This window comes from Acanthochromis polyacanthus, chromosome 16 (genome assembly GCF_021347895.1).
Source record: "Acanthochromis polyacanthus isolate Apoly-LR-REF ecotype Palm Island chromosome 16, KAUST_Apoly_ChrSc, whole genome shotgun sequence".
Taxonomy (NCBI): domain Eukaryota; kingdom Metazoa; phylum Chordata; class Actinopteri; family Pomacentridae; genus Acanthochromis; species Acanthochromis polyacanthus.
Genome location: NC_067128.1, coordinates 3,981,691 through 4,003,961, shown reverse-complemented (window position 1 = coordinate 4,003,961; position 22,271 = coordinate 3,981,691). Strand labels below are relative to the sequence as shown.

Here is a 22,271-nt window from a genome sequence, read left to right as displayed (position 1 = left end):
AGCACAAAAAAAACATAATAAAAGCCCAAAATTAAACGATATTAATTACTTATGTACCTATGATTAACGATACGAAAACAGCTCTTGAAATGTCCAATTAAGGTTTCATTTTTGTTCACGGATGTCTAATCTATTCAATCTAGTTCTATGTCGCCTAAAGGTGACGTGTCTTTCCTGTTCAGCCGGTAGACAACCGACCTGCCTGTTTGTAACTGTACAGCTGGAGCACCACTGAAACCGAGACTAAAACCCCAATCAATTTAAGGGAAAAGTAAGTAATAACACCAGCGAAAACATATCTTAATTGTGATATTTTTGTTATATATGGTGAAATTTCAAATCTAACGTTGCTTATATTCCCCAATTCGACCACTGTCGGCTTTGCAAGTTTGCTAGCTAGCACGTTAGCTAGGTTAGCGTTACACAGATTGATGGTTCGCTCAGAAAATTTACAAAAAATAGAGGTTGATTTATATAAGTGTGACCACTAGTGATTATTACTATTACTCTGTTGATTTCCTTATTTATTTAAACACTTGCTGCATCAAAAATGTCCACAATATGAGGTTGGGAAGTGAGTTTTGTCTCTGTGCCAAGTGCAAAGACAAGCTAACGTAACTGCAATCTGCATAATCTTTCTGCTAATTATTTACTTTTTCTGAACTTCACATTGCATTCCAGATCACATGCAACTTTTAAACGTTGCTATCACTGTCATATCATATAACGCTTACTATTTTTTTCATCAGGAATATAACACAGCTTTGACAAATTGGATGTACAAAAAACAACTGAAGTGAGTGCACCCTTGTGGATTATCACTTATCTATCGAATGAGTCAAAACCGTATCACCTCTTAATAGCAGCATTGCCTCGAAGTTGAACAGTATTTTTCTCCCGTTTAAAATTGAACACTAATATTAAGATTTACTGTGTTGGCCAGATCAACACCAGACAGGCTGGAGCTCATCTGAGCCCAACAAGTATATCTCGATCTCATCTGACCAACAAATGTATTTCCGGTATTCGTTTGGCTTCTTATCATGGCCTTTAGCAAAGTTCAATCTTCCAGTTTTACATGGAAGAACATGCAGGGTCCTGTCTGAGCTGTCACAGAAACTCCGATTTCCTTTGATAGCCACCACACCAGATCCGAAGCACTTACCTGTATTCCCTGAACTGAAAATGAACTTCACTTTATAGTAAACCTGCACAAAAATCCTTTACTCCTGTCATCTAATGTGCTTTTTCTGTCTTCCCTGCACTTGTATTATCTCTTTCTCCTGAGCAGAATGGTGACAGACGTGCAGCTGGCCATATTTGCCAACATGCTTGGCGTGTCCTTGTTCCTGCTGGTTGTGTTGTACCACTACGTCGCCGTGAATAACCCCAAGAAGCAGGAGTAGAGTCCCCCAGTATGATTGGAGAGGTCAGTGCACTGACAGGGGTTGGCTGAGCTGTGCACTGACAGGGGTTGGCTGAGCTGCTTCAACACTTTCACATCTGTTTCTTTGCATTTTTTTCAGCGGTTACCTCTGTCAGTCGTGGTACTTTGTGACCTTGAATAAGTCAGGGTTTTAAGTCAGTGTCATATTATTTAATTTATTCCCTTTTTCTGTATAGAGATCAAATGAGAAATTGGCCACTGACTTTTAGTAAAAATGTGAGGAACCCATAATTAAATGTTGAGTGATTTCTCATCTACAAATGGGACATTTTCAACCCTCGAGGTTGATTATACTGTTGATGATTTTCTCAACTAATTGATTAGTTTTGGTCTACAAAATGTCAGAATGTGTTCCCATAAGTCCATCTTTGTGCTTTATTTCTCCCCAAATCAATAACAGTCGAGTCAAAAGAAGATGCCTTTACCTGTGCAAGTATTTAACTTGTACAGGTAAAGGCACAGATGTCTTGTTTTGTCCACAACCCAAAGATATTCAATTTACTGTCATAGAGAATCAAAAAAAGAAAATATTTAAATTCAGGAAGTTAGGATTGGGTAATTTTTTCCATAGATAATGTGTTAAACCCAGTAATTTGGGATCAAAATTAGTGTAGATCAATTTAATAGTTAAGTCTATCAATTAATCATTTCAGCTCAACTTAAATCATTTTTTTTTGTCCCTACAGGTGAGATGGGAGTCAAAGCCACCACCTTGGAAACAACAACATTCCCCTCATCCAGTCCCTTTTCCAAGAAATTAATTTCTATGTTTGCACAGTAGTGTTTTTTTCTAATAAAAATGTTTGAATTCCATTTGTACTAATGTCTCAGAAAATTCCTGAATCTGTTCTATATACAAGCAGACACTTACTGTTTTAACATTAAAATGCGAGGAGTTTATTTCAAGTTACAGTTTGATTTTGAACACATACTAACATAGTATCCTATCAGTCACAGTCTATTTAATTTGGTAGAAAACAAATACAGGAATATAAATATGGATACATAATAAAGGTGTACAGTGGAGCAAAAAGCTTTTACAGGACTGTGGCAGGAAATATTCCATAGAGATGCCTATAAAAGGATGAACCCACTGTAGACTTTTTCATGTTTTGTGTTGAATTACAGATAATGTGACTGGATGTTTCACAGTCAATCTCATAAAGGCAACTCTGGTCACAATTACAGCCATTGGTCTGTTTTTTTTTAAAGTCTATCAACCATGAGCTTGATTTTAAGCCACATGTGTAACAGACTTTTAAGAGGTATATGTGGAGGTATATGGTCCCAAGCCACAGTGCTGCTGTCAGAGTGGATTTTACTGCATTAATTTGACCCTCTACTACCAGACACAAAGCACACAACTTCATGGGATTTGGTGTCCTCATATGGACACACTTCATAAGGGCTACAGGCAAATTTTGCAGCTGTGTCACTTTTTTTCTTAATCTTCTTGCAGAAATTGTAGGTCTGCATTTTTCTCACTACCTTTGTGTTGACTGACCTTTGAGCTACAAGTGTAATTATCTTAAAATCACTTGGCTGAAGCAAAGCATATCGTAAAAAAAGCAGGTCACAGTAATCACAATTTAGGTCTTTTAAAATCAAGAAATTAAATACTTCTATTTTCACAACTGCATTCAGTAAGAGTTTTTTTTTAAATCAGTGTAACAACACAATGAAAAAGCCCATAGGGGTGAAAACCTTTTATAAACACTATGAAAAGCACACACACACTCAAAAAGCTGAATAATTACACGTAACTCACATTTGTTTCTACAGTCACATTGGATATCATGGTTAATAAAGGTGCAGTCGTGCTCATCAGTGGGAATAAAAAGCAGCCCTCTGCTCTTACAGCACAAGTGGCTGACTGAGGATATTTACCAGTGCAGAACAGTATTGGTCAGAGTGTTTTCAAAGGAGGTGGCAGCAGGAGGATGATAAAAAACACAAACGTCTATGCATTCTTGATCAGACTGGAAAACTTCAGTGGGGAAAGTTTGCCCCCAGCCCCTGTCGTAGTGTCACAGAGCAAGGCACTTAACCCTCAGGAAAGCTGCTCAGTGGAGGCCCCGGGCAGCTCCACGCCTGCTCAAGAAACTGAATAAATAAAGACAGAATAGTGGTATTGCGCATACATAGTCCTCCTGTGAGGACAATGCTCCCTCTTATTTTGAACTTTTTCAGTATTGGAATTTAGGCTCTCAGTGAAACAAAACCACAAAAGCATGAGCTCTTCTGTGCAGTTCTTAGGCTTCTCCACACAGCGTCACTGTCTCACACACGTTCACAGCTTCGGCCGAAGGCATCACCGGAGTTTCCTCAACCTTCAACGATAACATTTCACAGCCTGCTCAGATCATTTCATTCATATGCAACAATAATGTCACGCATGTTATTTTTGTGCGTGTGCTTTCACCTGTTGCAGTTCTCCGTCTGTCTCTGGTGCGGTTTCTATGATGGTGTTTGCTCGGAAGTGGAAACTCTTGTCTGTGTTCTTCTTTATCAGCGCTTTAGAGGCCAGATGGAGGGCACCTTCTTTCTCTGATACACCTGAAAAGTTTAATAAAACACAGCTGTTAGCTGTCAATATGTGAGGCAGTACTTCTGCTCGAGTATTCTACTTAAATACAGTCCAGACGTGCGTGTACTTTATATGAGTATTTACATTTTATGCTACTTTTTCATTCCACTCTACAACATTTCATGGGGAATTGCTGTACTTTCTACTCCGCCACGTTTATCTGACAGCTTTAAATACTTTAAAGATGTATGAATTACATAACAACCTTTTAAAATACGGCACACTGTTAAAGATTAACCCCGTTGTTTCCAATTTTTTGTGAATCATTCGAAAAAGCAGTGTGTACTCGAGTGATATTTCGTGTGTCTCTGAGCTGCTAAAAGCTCCACCAAACAGGGATTTTTCCACAAAACAAAGATGAGAGAAAAATCCAACGGAAAACAGATTTGTGGCTCCCATTAATCATGTTTGCAGTCGTCAGATTTATCGTCTGTTCCTGGATATACAAATGGATGAAATCACTTCAAAACAGCTCCATCTACTAGCAGCTAATAATTTTGTACTTTCACTTTAGTAGGATTTTTACTGGTAATGGAATACTTTTACATTGCTCTATTGGTAGATTTACTTAAATAAAGGCTCTGAACACCAACACTGTAGCCATACTTACAAATAAATACATCCATGAACAGTTTTCCTTAATGTGGTCATGCTAAGCTAATGCAGCATGTTTCCGTACATACCTGACAGTGACAGGTGCCTCTGGAGACCAGGTCTGATCAGCTTCCACACCTTCATGGTGGCTGACACCTCCTTATCTCCAGGTGAAGCTGGGTTATTGCTAGTGGGAGATGTTTTCGGGTTATGTGTTGGAGGGGCGTCAGTTGATCCCACCCTGCGGATGGGGATGCGGCTAATATGAGGCTGCAGCTCACACCTGGGCAGGTAAAACAGAGAGGTTAATATCTTCACCACTTATGAAAAAACATCAGAGCATCAGGGAGACTAATGTCCAATTACTGCGTGCATCCCATCGCAAATAACGACATTGTTAGAAGCTTTTCTTCTCGCCTATCTCTGATTTGCTTTTTTTATGGCACAAAATATGGATGTTTATAAATACATTCGTAAAATTTTAGCTGGATATATCAAATGCTTCTAGAAATTACATTTACCATTAATTATATCTCACTATCCCAACAAATCTATATATTTGGTCATGGTTATATAATTTTAAAGTCATCCTAATTACTTTTTTTAATTAGTTTTTAAAAAAAAATCTTTATTTATTAGTTTCAACTGTTTTTAGTGATGAATACAATTCACACGTGCCAGCATGTGCACAATATTATCATTGTTCTTTTTTTCACAAAACAATTTCCAATCAAAAGTAATAAATAAAATAAAATAAACAGAAATGTGAACATTTTTAAGAACATTAGGGAGTTGCCATTACATTGTCTTTAATTTTTTTTAGCATAGAAGTTAAATCCCGCTTTTTAATGTTTATATACACAACCCATTTTTCCCCAACATGCTACAAACTGGTCTTGTTTTTGAGATATAAATCATCTCTTCCATTGTATAAATATCCAGTGTACTATCCTGTGATAACCATTTCTTATTTATAGATGTCTTACTTGCAGCCAACAAACCACTCAATAGATATTTATCCTTTTTACTCCATATCAAACAGTTTTTATTCCAAAAGGAGTTACGCATTTAAAAATGTCTTGCAGTGCTCCATGAACATCATTCATTTGCACGCTGTTCTCCACACTTGGAAGAGTTCCATAATAGTGTTGTTTTTTTACATGGAGTGATAAAGTATCTTATCAAGGCTTTCCATCCGTATTCCTTCAGGAAAACTGATCTTAATTATCTTCAATCAGACTTCACTCTCACGTTCTTTTTTTTTTTTTTTTTTTTTGTGGTACATCTTGTCATAGCTGCTCAGTCAATTAACTTTCATTCCATTTGTGAGACCAAGTATTATATGTTAAAAAATATTCTATATTGGTTGCTTTTTTGTATTATTGTGAAATTTATAATATGAATGTGCAAAAAAACCATAATTAATACAAATACTGGTCCACTGGTGTAGCACTTTCTCCTTCTGAATTAAAAAAAAGCCATTGTCTGACCAATAAGAATTCAGTTTGGATGAAAGCACATCAATTAACCAATCAACCTGGAGACCACAGCTCTATTGTTTACAGCATGATTTTTCATTCCACTTATCAGATGCCACCCTTTGTTTGTATTAAGATGCATGGATAGATTTGACTTACTTGCTAAATTTGATGGAGGAAAGGATGTGATCAGGCCCCAAGTCTTTAGAAGTCTATAACAGATGGAGAGATTATTAAACCAAACGATGCTGCACAGGGGAACAGATCACAGAAAAACTGGTAACATGAAACAATGAGGAGAAATTGCTGTCAGTGAGCCAGCAAGGTCAGCTAACCTCTCTACGGGCTTCTGTGGGGTGAAGAGTTCGGCTTCCTCGCTCTCCACGGCCGGGACGCGTGGGGAAGGGGTTTCTGGACCAGCCAGCTGAGCCTGGTCCACCGGCCTTAAAGTCTGGGCAGCTGAGGCCTAGCAACCAGATGAAGGGGCATAAATACAGGAAACGGAGAGAGCAAAGGAGAAACTGTGGATGGAAGGGGGAACATTATGAAAGAAACTTCTAAAACTACAGCTTCAGCCCAGACACGTCGTTGTGTGAAGACAAAACTTAACACACTGGGATCATTTAATGTCCACTTGTGTACATCAGCTGTTGAACTAATTTATAATCAGTATAATAGGTCTGTTTCTCTATATGGAAGCTGTAAAATAAAGATAAAACACACACAGAGAGTCAAAAGAGAGCAGAAGACACACACACAGCACTTTGCTTCACAAAGGGATAGTTTTTATTCCAGAGGTTAAACAGAAAGGCGGTAAAAGACAGCAGCACATTCAAGAAAGGTGATATTTGTAAAGACGTTACAGGGACAAACACAGAGCCGTAGTCTGGTATAGAAGGTTAGCACCACATTGAAGGAAACGGCACAATTCTCATAAAGCAGGAGGACCTAGTGAGAATGTGACTATGCATACAGTGTTTCCACCTAAAGCTGCTTATTGTCGTTTCGGGTGGAGATGGTGGAGCTTTAGGGGTGAAACCACTGGGACACAGGACGTCAAAGTTCACAGTGAGAAAGCAGAATTAAACTACGGTGAGCGCTCCACATTGTGCGAGGAGCTGATCTGAAACGAGAGCTCATGATACATCCTTTGCACTGTGCTGAACGCAGCAAGCATCAGCTACATGAAAACCATCATCATAGTTATCTTAAAGGAGCATTAAATAAGATTTTTATTGCCCATGATTAGTTGATATCTAGTTAATTTGTTGTCAGCTTCAGTTTAATCATATCTCTCCCTCTTTTCTTCTACTGTACCTGGGTCAATATATATAGCAAGACTTTCTGTATCATAGTTGACATTTTTTCTGTTTTCATTCCTAAAATCAACATGGCCGCCTATAACCAAACACCACATGGCATTTTTACATAAAGATTCTTCTAAAATATTATATATACAATTGAGAAAAATTGAAATTGAAAGTTATTTCTAAAGATATTGTAGTAAACCTGTTGACTCAGAAAGCCTTGGAGTCTTCCAGTCTTTTCTTCAGGAGGAAATGACATCATGTGGAGCAGGTCATGTGATCTGGAATTAACACACTTCCTGGAGAGGTGTTTTTCTAATAGTAACTTAGTTCAAAGGGATTTCTCGGACACAGATACAATTTGTTATTTTCCATATAAAATTTGATACATTGCCAAAAAAAGAGAAATATCTGTCATGATTATCTCAACTTAATAAAAAGAACACTTATTTTATTATTTTATTATTGTTTAGCTCATTAGAAGGTGGTGGTTACTAAACTGGAACGGTTATTTAGTTGAAATTTTAGTGATATCCAGTCATTTTTTACTAATAAGTGGTTGTTTCCATAATAAACATCCATGTAAAGACGAGATCATAATGAATATAAAACCATTAGTTTTTTTTAACTTTAAATAAAAATGTATGTAAGATATATCCCACGGACTTCAAAAGTCCCTATACTGACCCATATACGAAAGGACACAGCTGGGAGAAATTAACTGGTATTTTTTTTGCTTTGTATCTGCTCTAAGTTGAAGAGAAATCGGGATTGAAAAGTGCCCGATGTTTTGCCCCTATGGGTGTCGGGATACATGCCGACTCTACAGTGGTAGTAATATGTAAATATAATGTCAACAACTTTAATACCAAGAAATTAACTTCATGACAAGTACTGTTGTGAAAGTAAAACTTCATTTTTACTGTCACAGACAACATAGTGCACTTGAAATGAGGCTATGGTTAGCCTAGCCGGACTGTTCAAAGATCTGATCGAGGGCTAACCATTTTGACTCAATAGTTGTATGGAATAATTTTTCAGTACATTTGATTATATTGATTAGAAAATGTACACCTGTTAATTTCTCACTGATAAACACCACTCTGTGTGCAGCAGCATACTGTTTACTGATGCCATTTTACACTGAAGCATGCCCTTTATTAGGCACAACTGCAAAAGCTAGCACAAATATAAGCTTCTGCTGCAAAAACATGTAAATTACAGTCAAAATAAAATAGTTTCTTATTGCAAGTATATTATCATGTATATTTTTGATTTAATTAGAAAATGTGTACATACTTGTCATTAAGGTAGTTAACTGACATAAAGGCTGTTGGCATTAAATGTACATACTGTTTACATGACAGCACTAATATGACAGTTATATCACCAGCCAAGAGCAGCCATTCAATACCATGTGTCTCCTGCAGGTAGGAGGTATTTAAGAGCAGAGGCATACCGCTATAGACTTGGCATTTACCAATACAACCGGTACCATCAATGCTGCTACTAATTCGCAAGATTTTTCTTTTCCAAAAAGGTCAACAAGTCTTACCTATGCCCCTTCAAATGCACGTTCCTGCACTATTTGTGGTTATGTAGATTTTTTTTTTTTTTAAGCATACAGTGTTATCTTCATGTACACTCGAAAATCCATGAATTTTACTAAGATTTTTTCCCTCTTTTTAATGCAACCTGCAAGGGCACGTTTCTCCAGATCGAAGACAGCTGAGGAGGCGAGATGGATAACCTGCGAGATCACAACATGAGCGGAGCCTTCAAAACCTACTGTTTACTACAAAGCAAGGCACACCATAACTACAGTTTGTCACAGCACTGGATCAGACGGCTACAGCGAGGCAAGGTCAGACATTCTCAACAACGTTCTGATCTCATCAGTTAATAATCTGCTTTATTTGCTGCTCAGAAATACTTTCCAGATCACAGATACTTCGCCTTCGGTGCAACAAAAATGGCCGGTCCTAAAACACAGACCATCATCAACTACTTGGATGACAGCACACAAAAACTGAATTACAGACAAGTTACTATAATTCCACAAGTGACCGATGAGGTTTACATACAAACCAAGACAACGTGTTCACTTCTCACGTCTTCTTACTACAAAATAAATTAACTTTCACCATCGACAGCCGACTACATTTCTGCCAATTTAAATGTACACAAGAAAAACACATTTATCTATCTGAATAAATAATGATGGATGTTTTCTTCATCAGTTTGATGATACAAGTAATAGAATAAAAAAAACTGCATTTTATTTACAACAAAACTAATACTGCAATCTTATTAGAAAATTATAAACACTTGCCAACTGGAACACTGAGCCAAAAAAAAAGTTTTTATATGATATTGCTTGTTGGCAAACGGCTCCGTAAAGCAACTCTTGCTATCTCAAAGCGACTCTAAGAATCCCCCACCCATGAGGATTTAAGCCAGTGATGGTCCACATGAGGTTTCTGGCAGTAGGCTACTCTGTGAACATCATAACGTCAAGACCGAAATAGGTCTGACACTGGAATGATACAGATTTCAAAGCGAATATAGAATGAAGCACTGACTTACACACAAAAACTAAACGACAGAACCTTTAAATATAATTTTCAGTCACTGGAAATTAAACGTAGTCTACAGAACGACTAACTCCAAAGGACAGCTTGCACTGTTTCACACAAAAACATTAAAGGGGGACACAATTACGATTAAAAAAAAAAGTAAAGAAAATGAAAGTGCTCTGAATTATTTTAAAGAAACTGAAGCTACACTACGCTCATTCTAATTCTGCACTCGCTCGCTCAAAAATAAAATAAAACCAATAAATAATTCAAAACTTAAAAGTGCAACACTGCAAAAGTTTCTCATTTGTACTGCAGGAAAAAAATCTATAAACTAACAGTTGTGGCTACTTTCCAAACATCAGCACAGTAAAATGATGATTAGCTTATTACTTGTATACAGACTGCAAAAGAAGCTTGTTCGGGTTGGAATCCGTATTATAATATTTCCAACATCGATGTGTGCTGTTAATATCTGCTGTATATTCTGCAAGTCCTACATGAACATTACAGGTTAGATAGCCAAGCAACCTAACACATTCACAAACTAACCAGTCTGCTGCTTTGTTTAGTACAGAACATCCACGAGAACTACGAGTGATAACCGCTACTTGATTCGCGGTTCATGATAAAATGAGAAACATTTTTCAGAACAGTTGTCGTTGAGATCCGAATAACGCTTGCACTCTCAAGTGTATTGTTTATCTTAAGGTGCTAATACTGTAGATGTAATTAGTCAGATATGTGCAGAAAGAAAAACAACAGTATTTGAGGAAAAGGTAGAAGAGCTAGCACCAATGATGTTTCAGACTCACACACACAAACACCTTTGTTTTGACCTACATGGAGCATCAGGCAGGCGCAGGCTTCTGGAAAGACAGTCTGGAGAGAACCTAACACACTCCTAGGTCGGTATTAGTTACACTCACTCAGTCCACTCACAAACTCACAAAGTCTCACAGGTTAGATTAGATTCAGTCCGGTGTGGGCCCAGTTGGAGAGTTGGCGGCCGGTGGGAGGCTCTGAAGGAGCAGGGGGCTCAGTTTGGACAGCAGCCCAGGACGGGGCAGAGCCTGCAGGGAGGGGAGCAAGGTGGAGAGGCTGGGGGGCTGCAGGGAGTACAGACCTGTCATACTGACGGAGGCTGGGAGGGGGCAGGAGCCCGCTGCACACACTGAGGAAGACGAGGAGGACGAGGAGGAGGAAGGGGGTGAGAGTGGGGGGCGGGCGGGTGTGTGGCTGTTGCTGGGAGACCGTAGGATGGATCGGTGGTGTGGGGGGCGTCTCTTGTCCTGAGGCTTAGTGTCTATAAAGAGGGAGACACACACCTGCTCAGTGACATGCAGGGACTGTGCGCACATACGAGGCGTGATCGTAAAGTTCAGAGACCGTTTATGCTGCATCACACGTGTGAGTGGCGACTGTCACAAGTCAGGATGAGAACGCGTTTGATATCACGCTTTTGTGGCCGCCAGTAGGCGCATATTTGCAACTTTTCCATGGAACTCAAACAGTAGCAGAGAGCAAAGAGCAGCAGTGTCAGTCAGCAACCAGGAACAACCTTCATGTTGAAGACCATCACTAGTGATGAGGAGAGTCTACAGCTACCACTGAGACAACAAACACTTTTACTAGTAATGGTCGCACCGCAAGTGTTTATTACTGATGCAACCCAGAGAGGCAGGCATTTCTGTGTTGGCAAGCAAAGAGCATGTGGGAGTTTAGCTATTAAAGCAGAATTCTGGTAAAGATTCCTATGAGGTTTTCAAACATCAGGCCAGTGAATTAGTGCTAAAATACTCAGGGAAACTACAACAATAGTCCCACATTCCTGTGAGAAATCTGACAGCAAATATCACAGTCTTTCTCACAATAGACAGATGAAAACAAAGAACAGCCCATAAATTAATGCTAAAACTTCAGTTTTAAAACTCAAGCAATCCGCCTCAACCCTGGTCTGATCAGACTTGGCCCTGCCCTAGCACACCAGGAGCAATGCCAGGGTTCTCGCCAGTGCATTTCAGTGTAACGAGCCGTTACGCTGTCGTAACGGCCCGATACGCTGTCCGCTTCCTGACCGTGGTCGGGAAACACAGGGGAGAACCTTCTGCTCCAGACCCAAACACCCAAAAGACAAGAGGCCGTTTTGCCGAAGAGAGGGGCTTTTTATGAACTAACTGCACTGTTATCAGCCACGTGCCATTGCTCACTACCTGCCCCGGTCGCCGTCTCAGTCGTCTCTCAGCTGCGTCTCTCATACACACACCGGGCTTCTACCTGCTCGCTCGGCTCGTACACCCAGCAGCGCGCCTCGGCCACGCGCACACACTCACTCACTCGCATTCACACACTAAGCTACCTGAGCTACACTTGACAATCAGACACATCTCACAACACTGCGCTGTTATTTTGACAGATAACGCCATGTGCGTTTGTTTTTATCGACTAGGTGCCTATCTAGGTGAATTTATGTCTCCCCACCTCAGCCGCACTTTCCTGTCGACTGACCCGTTCCCGTCTAAAATTAAGAGTCGCTTCCAATCCGCTCATTGGCTGACATCTGGGCCAGCCGCTCGCGAGATTTAATGAAGGCTATTGCGCATGTGCGCGCGCGTGGAGTGAGGACCTGCCGTTATGCTGTAAAAAATCCTGGTGAGAACCCTGAATGCTGCTTATTTTCTTCAAGTTCCACAAATTTATTCACTTTGAATTCATCACCCAGGTTCAGACTGTTAAGACAGAGTTCTACTGTAACATCCTGTAATGCACTGAGGTGTCTGAGGGGGAACTTTGGGGGCAAATAATCTTAACTTTAGTGGCATGCAGGAGGCCAAATGCCGTGACACACAGGTTTGTTTTTTTTAGCACAACAACAACATGGTCGCTCACCAGCTGCACTACTTGTTAGAATTGGTGCATTCTGACTTCTTCCTTCTCATCAAAAGTAAATTCAAGGTGAGGGATCTCCATTTTACATTGACAAACTCACCAAACAGGACTTACAGGGAGTGATGTAAACACTGCAGGGGTGTGAGGTCTGCTGTATCACTGCACAAAAGACTTCAACAGGAATGGCAGCCAAATGTATTTAGATTGTCATACAGTCTCTGAACTTTCTGATCGCACCTCGTATAAACATAAAGCATCTGTGTTCTGAAACTGCTCTTCACTTTTATAAACACACACTGAAGCAAACAACACAAATTGCACAAGGTAAAAACACTGATGGGATGTAGGATTAGAACTGTAAAAAATCATTTGGTCTTTGGAAGAGAATTCAATAAAACTTAGCAGTGATGTTGAGGGTAAGAAAACATGCACAGACAGCAGCAGCAGCAGGTGGGGGTCATGCTACAATCATGCAGGTGTCATTCTGATGTCACACAAATCCACAACATGAACCCACTCGCTCATCTCTATAAAATCAAGTTAATCTCCTGCCCGGGACCAGTTTTACATCACCATCACAGAAAACCTGAAGCTGCCACACAGACACTGACACGTCAACCAGCCATGAGTCTTTCTTATCTCCAACAGCAGAAAGAGTACATGGCAGTGAGAGAGAGCAAAGAGAGACATCATAAGACAGAATATGTGATGTTGAGAGAGGAAAAGAGAAGAGCAGAGGGTCACCAGAGGAGAAGTGATAGAAAATGGCAGCCAGTCGGTCACGCAGGCAGACGGCTGAGAGATCAGCTTACCCCTGACCGGCCCGAGTGTCTTGTTGCCTCCTCGTCCACTGGTGTGTGTGCCGTTGTGTTGTGCGTGAGTTCGGGGCGGGGGGCAGCCAAAAGTAAAGCTCGGCGAGCTGTGCATCTTCGGGGAGGGCGTCTGGCTGCTGCTACTCTGGCTGTTACAGCGAACACGGCTGAGGGTGTTCTCCGATGCTGATCCAGACAGACAGCTGCTCAGAAAGTCGAGACAAACACAGAAACTTACGATGCAGCCGTCTGTAAAGAAGTTAAAAAAGTCTGGGCTTAACAAAGAGATGTGCTCACTTGGTGAAGCTCTTTGGCGGTGACACCTTGCTGCCATTGTGGTGTATTCTTGGGGGAGGGTAGATGTGTGTGTTCAGGCCTTTGGTGTTGCGGATGTGCTTGAGGATCCAGGCTCGGAGGTTTGTCAGGCAGGTGTGCTCAGACAGCACCAGTCGTGGCCAGGGGTTACACTCGGCCATGTCCAGGGCAGAGATGGCCACGGCACGACCCACCTGATGCACAACATCCACTGAATTTACTTCCCTTCATGGGTAAATACTGTTTGCAGACAGGTTTTGTAGTTACCCAATAATCAAAGCATTAAACTCACCTCAGTAACAAACACTAACTTGTTAATATTGGCTAATAACAGGAAGTCAATCCTGCCACAATAAATCCTATGTTGGAATAAGCATGTTTTTGGGGGCTGACTATGCATGACATAAAGCATGATCAGTCTGTATAGAGTATGGCCAACAAAATCAGGAACAGAAATCTATGCATTTTCCTGTTATTTCCATACAAAAAGTGTAAGAAATGTCTTTTATTACAAACCCCATTAAATAAAACTCCTAATTTTGGCACAGGGTAAGCACACTTGTGTCTTCCTACCTGCTCAAAAATCTCTGGAGTGTATTTTGGAGGGAATGATGGAGGTGGAGGAGGGGTTGCCCGTCCGTTGTCATGGCAGGCAGGTGGGATAGTGTTCATGGTTTTTCCTGTGTTGTAGTTGCACTCCAGTGTGTAACTAGTGGACACACAATAACAGAAAACACAACAAAAACGTACATTTACTGACATTTCAGGTTGTAAATGGAGAGAGAAATCATTTAATCACCTCTATCTCTTGCAAGTTAATTTGTATTTGATCCACATAAAAATAGTAAAATCACTGTGAAGCCCCAAAAGCTGCTGTGTTCTTATCAGAACTGCGTACACTGAACATCAGCTCTTGTAAATGTAATGATGTCTGACCTGTGAAGCAGCCCTATTGCCTTGTGAATAGCAACCCGACCACTGCCCTCCTTAGACTGGCCGTCTCTCTTGTCTCGTGCATACATGTTTTTCTCAGAAAAGTTGCAGCCGAGGAAGTCAAAGTGTGCGGAGTTCACAGCGATCAGCTTTGGATACAGCATGTTCTCGACCTGTAAACACAGCAAAAAGAAAGAAAGATAATAACTAAATGTTTTGGGACGTTCTTCCAAAAGAGCTGCAAAGGAAAACGGAATTGTTTTTACCTGCTGACTCTCATCAGGAAGGCTATTTCCATACATGAAGCATCCACGCTTTGAGGCGTGGCCATGTAAGTCAACATAATATGCCACCCCTCCCTCTTTTGGCGGCACTGATTCTTGTTCCTCCTCCTGTGGTGCTTCTACTTCTACAGTAACAGGAGCTACAGTCTCTGATGAACTTGAAGAACTGTTCTGGTCTCCTTTCCCCATCTCCGTGGCAACCCAGGCGTTTTCCTCCATCACCATGGGCACCTCCGGCTGCGCAGGATTCGCGTCTTTCTCCGCATTTCGTTCATTCAAGCTGACTTCGAGGGCAGTGAGCGGAGGAGCCTGATGTTGGTTTGCTGGTTTGGTGTTGAGGGGAGCGGGCTGTGTTCGTGAGGAGCTGTTACAGTGACTGCTCGACTGTGCGCTGTGCAGGCGGTTGTGTGTGTGGTGGTACAGCAACAGTGTTTTGGCTGCATAGATGGAAGGGTGCAGCTCGGGGCTGGGGTTCAAGTATTGTCTATTCAAGTTCACACCCCTGGAGTCAGTTCTACAAAAAAAACAAAGATTACAGCATTAAAAACAGTCTACAGAGACGTTCAAAGACAGGACAAAAAAACTACAGGAACCCTAATGTACACTTCCCCTCTGTAATATGGCTGGACACATTATGCTGCATTTAATATAATTAAAGTCTGTTTCAGATAAAGAGGAAAAATGGTACAGAAGCACATATGTTTACCCTCATGCACTGTGTCATTGCTTATTGATAGCACTAATACATCACTGTCTGAGGCACAGTGTCACAGGCCTAACCACCATCCGCTGAACGGGTCAACACATGTCATCCGACCCGTCTCCTCTAACCTCTTTGTGACCAGCAGTATGTTGATGAACATGAACTGAAATGAGCGGGCTGCACTGGGCTTCCTGCAGAAACCTGATTTCTTAAATGTTGTGCATATGAGAAGAGCAAAGTTACACACATGGAGAATTTTTTTCCTGGAAACAGCTCATTCCTTGATCATAAATATGCATAAATTGGTTGTTTGCATACTTTTTAAATGCATGCATAAGACACACACCAAAAAAAATCAGGCTTGAAAACTATTGTTGTGAAGGTAAAGCAGTAGCACATAGCCATATGTGCTTGTACTCTACTTTCAACTAAAGTCCAACATAAACTAACAAATATTTCAGTAAAATCTGACACATGTGCAACATAGAGGACAAGCGCGTGCTCTTACTACAGTCTGTCATGTAATATCCCATATCACTGTGGTTGTAAGGTGACCGGTTTCAGTATTTGGCTTCAAAAATGGAAATTTCAAACAGTGGGCAAGTAAGGAAAAAGCAGAACCGAAACCTGACCATATGCAATATTTATTTCATCGAATAAATTCAGTGTTTCTGTAATATAGGTAGAGCTATAGTTTCAGACTTTCTGTGTCCTAAGACAAGGTATCTGTAAAGAGTTACGCTTTCAGTGGATGAAAGTGGTCTAAAATGTTCACAGTGCAGTATGTTTAATGTCTAAACTCATGTGGCAGAGTCACTGCTACCATCAAGCAGATTCATGAATGCTAATGAGAAATTCTTACCTGTAGTGTCCGCGGACAACCCCGTCTGGGTTGAGCATGGGAATGAGCTTGAACACAAACATGTTGCGCAGCGCATTTGCACGTGGGTCATCCCTTCTTAGGATGAAGTTGAGGAAACCGTTGAACACAAAGGATGATGGAGTTTCCCCTGGGTGCACCCGACTGCTGAGGAAAAACACCTGCGAATATTTAGCAGAAACAAAGACAAAGGTAAGACTCCACAACAGTCTGAGCATTGCATACTGTCATCAAGAGCTGCTGGGAAAAGTGAGTGTGTTTATGTACGACTGAGTGATACCCTTTTGCTGGAGAAGCGGTGTGGTCTTGGGGTGTTGGTGTCAGGAAACAGCTTTGGCAGGCGGGCTTCTCTCTCTTCCTGCATCCCGCTGCAGTTGGTCACAGTGAGCAGGTCCACCCTATTGCCATCTAGAGAGTGACACAGCAACTCTCTGTGGTAATACACAGTGCCTGGTGCACTGGATCGAAATCAGTGGCAAAGAAATGCAAAACGTTAGAGGAGCAGGATAAAACAGCCCATTGAAGGTACTTTTATTCTCCCAAAACTGGGGTTTGTATGGCATTTATGCGACTTTGGATGCTTCACCTGCTCGGACTGAGTTGAGCAGCATTGGGGTAGTTCTTATCCAACTGCTGCAGCATCTCCTGGCATTCATTGTAAGAGAATGGGAAGCAGAAGGAGAAGTATGTGGTGGCCCCTCGCACCTCCAGCAGCCGGTGGGTGAATGAAAGGATGAACTGGTTATCTACAATCTGGAAAGCAGCAGACGAAAGGAGGAAGAGATGTATAATTAGAAAGATATTAATAGCCCATCTGACAGCACACTGCCTGATGCCCACATCCTCTCCCCGACAGATTCAGAAAGTGTGTACCTCAGATGTGGGCCTGTCGCGAATCCTTTCCCACCGGTTCTTGCCAGGTAAAGTGCGTACGAGAGGAGTCATGCCCTGGCTGTAGAGCTTCCTCTGATTGTTCATGTTCATCACATTGATCTTCAGCAACTTCCCTGGAGCTGCCCCCCGCATGCTGAAGTAAAACCAAGATCTGAAAAACAAAAACATAACATGGTTTGGGATGAACACTCTACAACTGGTGCATGAGTATGAGAAGAAAACTTGCAGACTACAGGAATCAATCTCAGATACAGACGACACAGACTCGTCCTCACAGCTTATGCCTGTTCTCCACTGTCAAATAGATACCACAGAAGGTACAGAGCAAACTGCTAAACGAAAGCATAAGACAGATTAATTTCACCATTGAAGCACTTCAGGACTAATGTGAACAGACCCTACAAAAATTGGAGCACAGTCATGGCAGAAATAGCTAAATTTACAGAGAGGGGACAGCTGACTCAAAACAAAGAGGGCAAGAAACGACAAAATCAACTTCAAATTACAACTTCACTCAGTGACAGTACTACCTATGAGGCCTGAGAAGAGATCCCACAAACAACTACAAAAAGAAGGTCACAGACTGTCTACAGCAGCTGGAAAAAAGAAAACGCCATAGACTGTCCATCCTACTACGGACTCTACCCTGGTGAGGACATACCATAAATGTATAGCCTTCCAAAAACATACAAGGAGGGAGCACCACTCAGACCCATCAGCAGCAGGATCAACTCAGTCACCTACAATACTGCAAAACACCTAGCATCAATTCTAGCACGGCTGGTAGGTAAAGCCACGCACCACATACAGAACTCCACTGATTTTGCAAGCAAAGATCAGGGAGTGAAATGACCTAGGAAACCCTAAGTCAGAATTGTGCATTTTTCATGTTTTTTGGTGTCCAGTCAAGCAGATTACAGAAAATACAAAAGTTACAAAAGCAGAAGTTCTGTTACCTGTTTCCATTCTCATACTCTGTGCCGGCACAGTCTGGCTGCGTCCAAACGTTGAACTCATAGTCAGGGCTGAGGTTCGACCCTGAGGAGGAACTCCCACTAGAAGCTGTATCAGAAGGAGGGCTGGAGCTTCCCTTCTCCACCTTCTCCACACGAGCAAGGTTCCCTGAGTCAAACTTGGAACTAAACACAATATTACCAAAGCGAGCCTCCATGGCTCCCAGCTCTGGTCTTTTTCACGTTTCTCCCCTCAAGTTTGTCTGTGAAGTGCCAGTCAGGGATCTGACATAGACAACCTGTCAAGAAATCAAAAGATATCAACAATATATGTTCTCTGAAATTTTTTAAGGGGTAAATTACATGAAGCAGGACAAAATAGGAGTGATATATTTACCCAATAAAACCAAACAGCTGCAGAGCTACAGTATTTTGAGGTACATGAATATATATTTCTCAGCTAACTAGAGAAATTTCATCAGATTTCTCCACTGATTCTAGATCTGTGGTTTCAGTGAGAACTAGTACAGTGCTAACCCATTCAGAAGATACTGTATGAACAATAACAGTGTATGAACAATAACAGTAAATATGACAAAGTCCATTATCACTTTTGTGGTCGTGAGTTACTACACCTTCTACAGCCTGCAGTTTGTTATCTAACTATGCAAATGCATCTTCCCTGGATGACAGAATTTGCAAAACAGCACCATGTCTTTATTTAAACTTTAAAGAAAGATGAGATGAAGAAGAGGCGGACTGATTTTATGAAGAGCCACATTGATGGAGAGCCACCAACACCCCCCTCTGCAATAACCATTTTATATCAGGCTATCCCTAAAGTCTGGGCACACAGGGAATCATTTAGTCAACTTTGTTTTTCCCCCATAGAATAAATATGGCTATTGTATTAAATATATATTTGATTAATTATCAAATATGCATCAAATTCAATATATTCAAAAATTAATATACTGGATAAAATGTTGTTAAAAATTTCATTTCTTGAAAATACGTATTTTCACCTTAAATGTCCAGACTTTAGCGACACTCTTTAGCCCACAGCAGCAAAGTGACAAAAATATTCCAGAAAGTTATTGTTAATATTTTGTATTTCTTTTACATATTTTTCACACCTAACTTGATCGGTTCAGTTTTTAAAAATTCAGGGCTGTTTGCTTGATTAGTACTGTTCATTTGGCCAGGTGTGAAAACTGTCAGTCAGCGCCTTCGGCAGACACAGTCCCGGTATTTGTCTTTTTCACAGTTCTGAAACCGGATTTTATATACTTGCCAATTCTTTCAATCCTGTAAATTAATCCAGGTGGTTAACAGCACAGTATTATGTGGTTTGACAAACTCAGGACACTGCTTTCCAAGAACTTTAAATGCCACAGGGGACAGGGCAGCTAAACGATGGCAAATCAAAACGGAAATTTGAAACAGTGCAATTTGCAAATCTCAAACACTCCAGTTTAGGGTATTATATGAAGAAGCTATTAAAGACACCAATGCAGTGATTTATTTTATTTAACTGGAGCAAACTGATAATTTCAGGTGTTGCTTATGACTGATCAATGTAGACTATGAGGTTCTGTGCTGTGTTTGCACCGATGTAAGAAAGCCCCGTCTCATTCTTTAATAACACCTCGTGCAGTTTGCAGCACGTCTGACCGAGAGTTTAAGTTGTTGTGGCAATGGTTTTACAAATTCATGCTGTCCTAGTTGTGTAGCAGTCGTGCTCTTGATGGGGTCTCACGTGTTAACGCTGCATCATGTTACATCTATTACACAGAAAATATTGAGCTGAGGCTTGTAATAATTACAAGCTGTTGCATTTACACATTTTACCCAAATTGTTCAAGTGTAACTGATACTAGTAACAACTAAAATTTAAAGTCCCTTGATTCCATTTCTGACGAAGCATAATGCCAATTCTAGACATCTAACATAGGATTTGGTATGGGGCTATTTATTTTTTTTGATGGCACAGTTCTCATTTTCCATGACTAATATATTAAAAAAGCCTATCATCATTACTTGATTGAGAGATTATTCACAGGGTTTGACATGCAGGCTCCAGATGTGCACAGCAAAATAAGCACGGAACTAGAGAAACACCGAGAAGGAACATCTGGGTGAAAAACATGCCAAACTGTTAGTTATTTGGATTTTTTTTTCAGCTAAAGAAAGAACATTCAGTCAAAAAACAGCAACTCTCTCAACTGATTGTCAGCAGCACGAAGCTGTGTATGACAAGTACAAGGCCAGATATAAATGCCATCCAAAGCAAAATAATATTTCTGACATCTTTGTCAGGGTTACATTACATGAGAAAGATTCCAAATGGCTTTTTGAGCTTTTATTCTCATTATTTTTATTTCTAAGCAGGTGCAGTTTCTACAAAATCACTGCAAATATCCTGGCCCTTATTCCCAAAAAGTTATTTAAATCATCTGGTAGAAACCTCTGCAATATTTCATATTGCAATGTCAGTTATTTTTAATATCTTGCAAACCCTGAATTGGCAGTATTTTCCATTTTTTATAAATTATGATGGCTCCTAAAATATGCAAGGAAATTCAACACATTTTTGCCTGAAATTATGCCAGTGTAAATTGATATTTCACTGAATAACAAGTATCTTTAACTGGAGGTTTCCAGTCAAATGAATTTCAACTGTACTGCTTAATGAGCATGTATTTAGAGATACAGAGTTCTGTGTCTAAAGATTTAAATGTCTTGCTTCAGTGCAAGTCAACATACACCAGTGACAACCTGAGGCCATCAAAAAAACTGCAACCATGGCTACAACCAACAACATACAACATTTTCTACGATTAGAAGCAAATGTTAGCATGAAGCTAATTGCTACCAATAACGGTTGCTCGGTAATCATTTATGGCAACACAACTCCATCTCAGTCCAGCAAATTTGAAATAACGGCCCCGTTGTTTGATTTAAAGCCAATAACACAGCGATAACAACAACAGCTGACCGAGAAATGGAGTAAAGGGGGAGTGAACTAACGGCTACAGGCGATACAGCCACCCCACAAAACACTTAATATAGCTAAAAATATTATTTAAGCTAAATTAGCAGGCGAATATACACTACAAAGCCAGCCTTAGTGGTCAATGTCACAGGGTTAACGTTACACGCAGCTAATTACGCTAGCATACGTCTTGCGACTGAGGCTAACTTAGCAACCGAACGAGCAACCGTAGCCAGAAACGGACAGCGTTTTTAACAAATGCGCGTATTTTTTTCGTCTTCACGCTGTCACTACCTTTTATCTGCACCAGTGCCCTTAAATGAAAATATAAATTGTATGTCTTACCAGGCTATTTTCGATCGATGTCCATTTTTGTTTTCATCGTCCTTCCAACCCTCAATTCATTGCTCAGTGCTGCGTTCGCGGTCCTCCGTAAAAATTAAGTTTCCCGGAAATTTCCAATTGCAGCATTGTTTGTGTTTGTTGTTAATGTCAACAATGAGATAAATGCTCAAATAAAACACGCTGTAATAAAAACAATATTTTTTATGTTATTAGTCAGATGTTTGTTGTTATTGTCAATCAGGAGAGAATATTTCAAATAAAACTCACTGTCAAGCTAAT

At 40.6% G+C, this 22,271-nt stretch overlaps 2 protein-coding genes across 3 annotated transcripts; one reads left to right on the top strand and one right to left on the bottom strand.

Moving 5' to 3' along the window:
* The first annotated feature begins 265 nt into the window (after positions 1 to 265).
* ost4 (oligosaccharyltransferase complex subunit 4 (non-catalytic)) lies at positions 266 to 2,260 on the top strand. The gene is made up of 3 exons (XM_022195170.2): positions 266 to 271; positions 1,292 to 1,429; positions 2,134 to 2,260. Exon 2 carries the CDS (start codon positions 1,293 to 1,295, stop codon positions 1,404 to 1,406), a length of 114 nt encoding a protein of 37 aa, XP_022050862.1. The 5' UTR covers positions 266 to 271; position 1,292; the 3' UTR covers positions 1,407 to 1,429; positions 2,134 to 2,260.
* A 60-nt stretch (positions 2,261 to 2,320) lies between these two features.
* Positions 2,321 to 22,106, bottom strand: agbl5 (AGBL carboxypeptidase 5). 2 transcript variants are annotated; one of them, XM_022195166.2, is made up of 17 exons: positions 21,993 to 22,106; positions 18,656 to 18,951; positions 17,679 to 17,850; positions 17,392 to 17,558; positions 17,086 to 17,263; positions 16,788 to 16,966; positions 15,205 to 15,736; positions 14,942 to 15,111; positions 14,579 to 14,714; positions 13,988 to 14,199; positions 13,691 to 13,893; positions 11,116 to 11,295; positions 6,442 to 6,572; positions 6,266 to 6,318; positions 4,718 to 4,911; positions 3,870 to 4,003; positions 2,321 to 3,777 (listed from the first exon to the last, which is right to left on the bottom strand). In XM_022195166.2, exons 2-17 carry the CDS (start codon positions 18,868 to 18,870, stop codon positions 3,700 to 3,702), a joined length of 2,934 nt encoding a protein of 977 aa, XP_022050858.2. In that variant the 5' UTR covers positions 18,871 to 18,951; positions 21,993 to 22,106; the 3' UTR covers positions 2,321 to 3,699. The 2 variants fall into 2 exon arrangements, with proteins under 2 accessions (XP_022050858.2, XP_022050859.2); XM_022195167.2 differs by lacking the exon at positions 11,116 to 11,295.
* Between the last annotated feature and the right edge of the window lie 165 nt (positions 22,107 to 22,271).

Excerpts from the sequence above, each read along its gene's own strand:
- ost4 (XM_022195170.2), top strand. The coding sequence starts at position 1,293 with ATGGTGACAGACGTGCAGCTGGCCATATTTGCCAACATGCTTGGCGTG.
- agbl5 (XM_022195166.2), bottom strand. The coding sequence starts at position 18,870 with ATGGAGGCTCGCTTTGGTAATATTGTGTTTAGTTCCAAGTTTGACTCA. Across the intron at positions 17,559-17,678 it reads GCGACAGGCCCACATCTGAG|ATTGTAGATAACCAGTTCAT; the intron begins GTACACACTTTC and ends GCTGCTTTCCAG. Across the intron at positions 4,912-6,265 it reads TCCTCCATCAAATTTAGCAA|GTGTGAGCTGCAGCCTCATA; the intron begins GTAAGTCAAATC and ends TTACCTGCCCAG.